Source organism: Rhinopithecus bieti, unplaced genomic scaffold (assembly GCF_001698545.2).
Source record: "Rhinopithecus bieti isolate Rb0 unplaced genomic scaffold, ASM169854v2 scaffold_73599, whole genome shotgun sequence".
Lineage (NCBI taxonomy): Eukaryota > Metazoa > Chordata > Mammalia > Primates > Cercopithecidae > Rhinopithecus > Rhinopithecus bieti.
The window spans coordinates 319193-327837 of NW_016827349.1; the positions used below are offsets into that span (position 1 = coordinate 319193).

Genomic DNA, 8645 nt, shown 5'->3' on the forward strand with positions numbered 1-8645 from the left:
ATCCCCAGGGCTCCCCCGGAAAGCCCATGTCACTCAGACCGGGGCAGAGCTGTAGTCTGTGATTGGCTTGTTGGAGCACTTGGCCACTCAGCCTTGTTTCTGAGAGAAAGCCATGCCCAGCACTGGTCACAGTTCTGATGGTGGATTCCAGAGGATACCATTATGCCATATGCAACAATTTTTTTTTGAGACAGGGTCCCACTCTGTTGCCTAAGCTGGAGTACAGTGGCTCAATCTTGGATCACACTGCAGCCTGGACCTCCCAGGCTCAAGCAGTTCTCCACCTCAGCCTCCTGCGTAGGTAGGACCACAGGTGTGTGCCACCATGCTGGGTTTTTGTTGTTGTAGAAATGGGATCACCCTATGTTGCCCAGTCTCAAACTCCTGGGCCCAAGCAATCCTCCTGCCTTGGCCTCCCAAAGTGCTAGAAGTACAGGTGTGAGCCATCAAGCCCGGCCCAGCATGCAACAATATTGACTGAACACCACATGTTTGGTAGTCCGGCAGTCCAGGATCAGGGAGAGGAGAGCCTCTGCTTGGGGGTACATATGGGATTAGGCAGGGCTGGAAGAGCCCCTGTAACCTCACTTGTTCTGCAAGCAATAAAGTCTCTTATGACTAGGCCGCAGTAGGAACACTAGCTTTTCTGGAGTTGGAGGCCAAATGGGAAGTGGGTCTTCCCCTGAGAAAAGGGAAGAGAAGAGGCACCAGCAGCTTCCTTGCAGGAAAACTGAAAATTAACCATTAAAGCGCCTAGCACAGTGCTAGGCACATAGCAGCCCCTTCTTCCACACTAGATTTCAACTGCCAGCTCATGAAAGCAGAGACTGAAGCCTACATCTGTCCTCTGTCACCCACCCTGAAAACCAGGATGTGGGACCTCCTTTCCAGAATGCCAGGAGTCTCATGAACCTCAGTCTCTGGGGATGGTGAGTGTGCAGCTGGCCTCATCTCCTGGGCCTTAGCCAAGGTCCCTGAGTACTGCTGGACCTTCTAGGGTGGGCTTGATCTCTGAGGTCCCTATGAAGAGGGAAGATGCACAACCTAGTGAATGTCACTTACATTGTAGTCTGTGAATGGCATCTCCAGGAGTTCCGCAGGGCACAATCCATGAAGCCATGAGCAACCCCACAAAACTTCTCCATGTTAAAATCTTCAGGATGATCCCCCAGGCGTGTGAGCTGAGAAAGCACCTAGGTCATTCTACTGCTTGCTTGAGAACTTTTGCTCTTGGAAAGACCTTTGACCTGAGCAGATTCAGGCAGCTTCAGGCAGCTTCTCTGACCCTCATCTATTTCTCTTTTCATTTGTTTCTTTCTCTGCCTCTCTCCAAAGTAGCTATAAGATGAAGGTCACACATGCATATTTTATTTGACATGTTATGAAATGCACTTTCTCACCCCCTGCATATATATCTTTTTACTGTTTAACTCTTCACTCTGGGTTTCCTTCAAATAAAAAAGTTTTAAATACCACTCACTTTTAACTTGGAAAGACAAATGCATGATACCACTGTGCTCCTCCAAGTCCATAGCAGACATCAATGATCAATCACAGCACTCTTTCCCCCTGAGCTGGGCACAACCTCAGACTCCTTCTGAATCTTGCACTCCAAGCAGGCAGTGAGAATCAATTGGAGCTGGCATGACAGATGATATCTATTTGCCATCCCTCAGGAACTCTTACTCAAAGCTTTCCAACTCCACCTCCAGCCCTGAATGTATGCCAGATCTCTGCTACAAGACATCTTTCCCTTTGGGTGTTCATTCTCACACTCTTGGTTACCCATGTGATGCTCGATCATAATTTTTTCTGTTCAAAGCAGCTCTCATTCTCCACCTCATTTTTTTCTATTAATGACATGCCATTTGCCTGGTCCTCTAAGCTAAAAAAATGTGGAGTTTTCTGACCCTTCCATGTCTCCATGTTCTCCCTTTCTCAAATCCAGCTAGTATGCCTATCTTTTCCTTTTGACGGTTCTCTGATTTGCCCCTCCCATCTAGACAATGATATTGTCAGACCTTTAATAGGCTGGTGGCAGCAAGAAAGAAGGGCAGGGTGGAAGATGAGCCCCTCAGTTGGGAAGCCCTCTCCAGTCCTTCCAAGCAAAGGGGAATTTTCTCTGCTCTGAGCTCCCAGTCTCTGCAGCTCCTTAGGACAGATATTATTTTCAACATATTTGCAAGACAGGAAAAATAATATTAACAGACTTTGGGGTCCACAGACCTGTTGTCAAATCACAGCTGCACAACTTCATTAATCCATCCTTTCTTTCATTCTTCCTTCCTCCCCCTCCCTCCCCTCCCTTCTTCCTTCCACCAAATATTTATGGAACACCTACTATATAACAGGTAAAGGTCTCCATGTTTTAAAAAGGGAATCTTTTCTGTAAAATAGCTAGCACAGTACCTGAGACATACAGCAAGTACTGGATAAACAGTTGGGAGAAAGGGTGATTCTCAGATCCAGAAATGTGCCCAGAAATCACTTAACCCAGCTCACGTTACAGTTGAAGGATTGGAGGCTCAGAGTGACTGCCCAAGCTTCTCTTGCAAAATAGGGGTATAACTAAGACTTGAGCCCGGGTTTTTCCACTCCAACTCAGGGCACTTTTTGCTGCCTCCATAGGGCATGAAGAGGGTGGATACTCTGATTGTGTTTCAGGCTGGAGAGGCGAGGAGGGATCGTGATTCCCAGAAGCCAAAATCATGCCTTCTTCCACATTATTACACACACACGCAAGCGCACACACACATGCACACACACACGTGCACACACATGCATGCGTGCACACACAGAACCGTCCTTGAGCAAAGTCTCCAGGAGGCAGCCAAGATGAGTCAGATATGCAGCTCATGGGACAATGTAGGGGACAAATAGTGCCATTTCTTCTGGACTATCTTATGCATCTGCAACAGAGTCCTCAATGACACCTCCTCCCAATGTCCCCAAGTGACAGGTCTGCAAGCCCTGCTTATACAGCTTCAAAATATCCTAGAAGGCAGTTCACCTCACTCCATCCACCAGGTTAGTCTAGATCCCGCCCAGCGGCAGTCTCCTAACAGAGAGATACTGGAGTCTCTCCCCCACCAGCCTCTTCCACATAGCGCTCAAAACAAACTCTCCGAAATGTAACTCCCTTATTTAAGCCCTTTCCTTGATAACCAGGCACTCTAAGCCCTTCATAACTAGCCCCAGCCTGTCTTAGTCTCCCCTCCTGTTACTTCCCTCCTCAATTCTCTTATCCAGACATCCTGCTCTTTCAACCACCCTTCCTTTGCTCATACTATTCCTTAGGCCTGGAATAGCTGTTTCTACCTTTTCTACCTAAAAGAAATTCTACACACAAAAAAACAATGACAAAATAACACACCACCTCTGATTTTGAGCATGTGGGTTATTAATTGGAAAAATCCAGCTACTTCAAGCAATAAATAAATAAAGGCATTTACTGGACCTTATAATTGAAAAGTTCAGTGGTAATGCCAGCTTCAGGTGTGGCTGGAACCAGGAACTAAATTCTATACCATTAAGTTTCTTCTCTCTCTGACTATCTCTAACCTCTGCTCATCTTGTCTTTCTTTGTGCATCGGCCTCAGTCTCACTGGGCCTACTACTCTGTGTCCAAAAAAGACACTCAAGCCAACTTACATCATCCTTACAGCCAGAGCCAGCTTACCCATTACACGCAGTAGGCACACAATACTTAGGCTCACAATACTTTCAGGGACTCACAAAAAGGTTTTAAATATTTTTTAAAATAAGAAAAAAATGGATATTCAGTTAAAGGAAATGTTTTAATATGTGTTATTAACATATTTACCTTTATACAATTGTGAAATTAATTTTAGTTAATTTTATAGAAAACGGACAAAGGCGGCCGGGCACGGTGGCTCATGCCTGTAATCCCAGCACTTTGAGAAGCCGAAGCGGGTGGATCATGAGCTCAGGAGATCAAGACCATCCTGGCTAACATGGTGAAACCCCATCTCTACTAAAAATACAAAAAATTAGCCGGGCGTGGCCTGTAGTCCCAGCTACTCGGGAGGCTGAGGCAGGAGAATGGCATGAATCCATGAGGCGGAGTTTGCAGTGAGCTGCGATCACACCACTACACTCCAGCCTGGGCGACAGAGACTCCATCTCAAAAAAAAAAAAAAGAAAGAAAGAAAGAAAATGGACAAAGGTGGCTGGGCGCGGTGGCTCAAGCCTGTAATCCCAGCACTTTGGGAGGCCGAGACGGGCGGATCACGAGGTCAGGAAATCGAGACCATACTGGCTAACCTGGTGAAACCCCGTCTCTACTAAAAAAAAATACCAAAAATAAAAATAAAAAAAATTAAAAAAAACTAGTCGGGCGAGGTGGAGGGCCCCTGTAGTCCCAGCTACTCGGGAGGCTGAGGCAGGAGAATGGTGTGAACCCGGCAGGCAGAGCTTGCAGTGAGCTGAGATCCGGCCACTGCACTCCAGCCTGGGCGACAGAGCGAGACTCCGTCTGAAGAAAATGGACAAAGGCAAAGGGGCTTGTGGCACACAAAAGTCACAATAAGGCCCTGTTTGCCTGTCACAAAGAAAGAGAGAACCTTTCTTTCAGTTTTCGTGTGTTAAATCTTAGGGAAAACTCTGATTGTCCCTAATTGGGGACATTCCAGAACACGCGCCTGAGAAGGATGCAGGACTCTGATTGGCCAGGCTCAAGTCTCAGGCCCGCCCCTGAGGAGGAAATGTCAATCCCATACAAACACAAGGAATGGGGCTTCCTATAAGAAAGAAGATTCTGTTTCAGGAATTGTCCAGCAAAACTGAACTGTCTTCCTCCGAATGCTTTTTCCCTTACAAACACCTTCCCCCAGGAGAACTGATTGCTTCCACTTCTGCATTTTCTTAGCAGTTTGTTCTAGTATGATTGTAAGTGACTGAATCACAGAGCTTCCTACTCTGGAGTGTGAGTTCCTTGAAGGCAGAGTGAAAGAGTGGGCAGTAGAGATCTGAACCATGGGAATGATGCAGAAAAAGGGGTTTGCCCTGCCGGGGAGTAGGAGGAGGGGATCTTTATCTGGGTCTTGAAGGCTGGAAGTCTTCCTGGAAGAAGGGGTATTTTCACCGGGTTGACAGATGAGGAAGGACTCCAGGAGGCACCAAGAAGTGAGAAGCGTCAGGATGGGAAGGAGTTAGGGTGTGAAGTAGACGGATGTATCAGGAGATGAGGCTGAAAAGAGAATGGGACAAGATTGTGGGGAGGTGGGGCCTGTCAGCGCCACATAAAGGATTGTGGCTTTTATCCTTCAAGCCAGGGCTCTTCACCTGGGTCCATGGAGAGGCTCTAGAGGACCTGATATTGGATGTAGAATGTTGCTTGTTGGTGTAGGGAAGGTTCGTGGTATTCACCAGATTTCCAAAGGGGTTTCTGTCTTTTTTTTTTTTTTTTTTTTTTTTTTTNGACCTCGTGATCCGCCCGTCTCGGCCTCCCAAAGTGCTGGGATTACAGGCTTGAGCCACCGCGCCCGGCCGGTTTCTGTCTTAAAGTGGTTAAGAATTATTAGTATTAGGCTGGGTGCCGTGACACACGCCTGTAATCCCAGCACTTTGGGAGGCTGAGGCGGGCAGATCACTTGAGGTCAGGAGTTCGAAACCAACCTGGCCGACATGCTGAAACCCTGTCTCTACTAAAAATACAAAAATTAGCCAGGTGTGGTGGTGTACACCTGTAATCCCAGCTACTCAGGAGGCTGAGGCATGAGAATTGCTTGAACCTGGGAGGTGGAGGTTGCAGTGAGCTGCTGAGATAGCACCACTATTCCAGCCTGGGCAACAGACTGAGACACTGCCTTAAAAAAAAAAAAAAAAAAGGAATTATTAGTATTAGAGATATATTCAAGCTCCTTGAGGAAGGAGACCATGGTCTGGAATGTAATTAGAATAGCACTCTGGCAATTACTCTGTGGAGGATGGACTAAAGGAACAAGCAGAGACGGGGAGAGCCAGCAGGAATGTTACAAGAGTCTGGGTGGAAGATGACATGGCCTTCAAATGGGGCAATCTTAGTTTAAAAAAAAAAGGAGGTGATCCGTTGGAATTAAAAGATGTCATAAGCTGGGCACAGTGGCTCACACCTGTAATCCCAGCAGTTTGAGAAGCCCAGGAGGGTGGACCACTTGAGCCTAGGAGTTTGAGGCCAGCCTGGGCAACATAGCGAGATCCTGTCTCTACAAAAAATTTTAAAAATTAGCCAGGCATGGTGTCCTATCCCTGTGGTCCCAGCTGCCTGGGAGGCTGAGGTGGAAGAATCACTTGAGCCTGGGAGCTTGAGGCCACAGTGAGCTGTGTTTGCACCATTGCACTCCAGCTGGGCAACACAGAAAGACCCTGTCTCAAGAAAAAGATGTAGCAGTGATGTTAACTGGAGCTTTCTGCATGTTGTGGGTGACAGAGAGGAAGAGAAAGTGACCCCAAGACTTCTACTTTGCATTATGATCTTGTCATAGGATTATTTACTAATGATTTTATTATTGTTTTACCTCTTCCTCTCATTTAGAGAATGCTTTAAAAAAAAAAGAAATAAATGTTATTTCATTTAATTTCAAATACTTCTTTAAGGTACAAGATTTAAAGTCTCTGATATATACAAACTTCTACTTTGTTCTTTTTCTTTAAGTATAATATTACCATTGTACATACTTTATAATAACTATGGATCTATTTATTGAATTTATTTCTTTCAGTGTTTAATGCCTAGAAAATATATTTGAAAGTACACAGAGGACTTGCAAGTCATTCTGCTTTTCTAAATCCTGACTGTGTCACCCTCCACAGCTACCCGCTCCCTTCCCCAGTGCTCAGCAGCTCAGACCGATTACCTTTTGGCATTGAGGAGAATGGGGGCACGCCGTTCCTCACTGCACCTTCAGGAAGGCATCACCACCAGCACCAGCACCAGCATCAGCACCAGCACCACTCAAACTACAGCCTCTCACTGACCCTGGAGAACAAAGAGGGGCCTCTGAGGTCCCCAAACTCCAGCAGCAAGTCCCTTACAAGTGAGTAGGCATGGAGGGGGCAAGGCAGGAGAAGGGGGAGCAATGCTGCCGGCCATGAGACTTCCCTAGATTCTTAAGACAGACCCTTGTGGTGCAGCTCACAATGGTGGTCATGTTATGCTGGGCTACCAGGTTTGGGCCAGAGTAGACAAGAGCCTTATGCATCTGAGTAGAAGCACTTTAGGGATTATGGCTCACCAGTAAACTCCAATTTCATCACAGGGTCACAGTTCTCCACATCCTTTCTTTTTTTTTTTCTTTTCTGAGATGGAGTCTGGCTCTGTCACCCAGGCTGGAGTGCAGTGGCACAATCTCAGCTCACTGCAACCTCCCCTTCCCAGGTTCAAGCAATTCTCCTGCCTCAGCCTCCTGAGTAGCTGAGATTATAGGCATGTGCCACCACGCCTGGCTAATTTTTGTACTTTTAGTAGAGATGGGGTTTCACTATGTTGGCCAGGCTGGTCTCAAACTCCTGACCTCAGGTGATCCACCCGCCTCCCAAAGTACTAGGATTACAAGTGTGAGCCACCACACCTGGTCAAGAAGTGAAGGCTTTTGAAAAGTGATTAAGTCATGAGAGTTCCACTCTTATGCATACATTAGTGCCTTACAGAAGAGCTGGAGGAAAAAAATCCCAAAGTGCTGGGATTACAGGCATGAGCCACGGCACCCGGCCTCCACCTCCTTTCTTAGCAGTTGTCTGCCTCTGCAGTACCCAGCACTGGCTTGAGCAATGGAAAAGAGAAAGAGGGGAGGGAAGTGGTGACTGGACTTTCTACTTTCTTCATTATAGAAAAACTCATTCTATCCCATTTTTGACATTTCAATTTGGACAGCAAAGTGGTATCAGATAGATCCAATCTGTCCCCTGTTATGGGTCTCAGAAAGAGAAGTTACAAAAATAGAGAGTGAGCAATCAGAAATTTTATTATTTTGTTTTATGACATGGTCTTGCCATGTTGCCCAGGATGGTCTTGAACTCTTGGGCTTAAGCAACACTCCTGCTTCAGCCTCTGAAAGTTCTGGGATTATAGGCATGAGCCACCGTACCCAGCCCAGAAATATTGTTAGCAATATGATAGAATTAGTTTATATCTTTTAAATCTAATAAAAATATGGGCTTTGATTCTGCATGTCAGTTATTTTATTTTTCTAGAAACTCACTTTTAATGTATGTTCCGAATAATTCATCCCTCAGTCTTGAGGGAAAGAACTTGTTGTTTATCAAATGTGGTTTGAAAAGTACTGAAGGCTGGATGCAGTGGCATGTGCCTATAATCTCAGCTACTTCGGAGGCTGAGGCAGGAGAATCGCTTGAAACTGGGAGGTGGAGGTTGTAATTACGCCTGTAATCCCACCACTTTGGGAGGCCGAGATGGGCAGATCACCTGAGGCGAGGAGTTCTAGACTAACCTGGCCAACATGGTGAAACCCTGTCTCTACTGAAAATATGAAAATTAGCTGGGCATGGTGGTGCGCACCTGTAATCCCGTCTACTTGGGAGGCTGAGTAACGAGAATCACTTGAACCCGGGAGGTGGAGCTTGCCGTGAGCCGAGATGGTGCCACTGCACTCCAGCCTGGGTGACAGAGCCAGACTCCACAAAAA

At 46.5% G+C, this 8645-nt stretch overlaps 1 protein-coding gene across 1 annotated transcript in view; it reads left to right on the top strand.

Annotated features, from left to right (window-relative positions):
• Positions 1-8645, top strand: part of EPB41L4B (erythrocyte membrane protein band 4.1 like 4B) — a 154840-nt gene that overhangs the window by 98640 nt on the left and 47555 nt on the right. Inside the window, 1 exon segment of the mRNA XM_017863790.1 lies at positions 6814-7037. Coding sequence (XP_017719279.1) covers positions 6814-7037 — 224 coding nt within the window.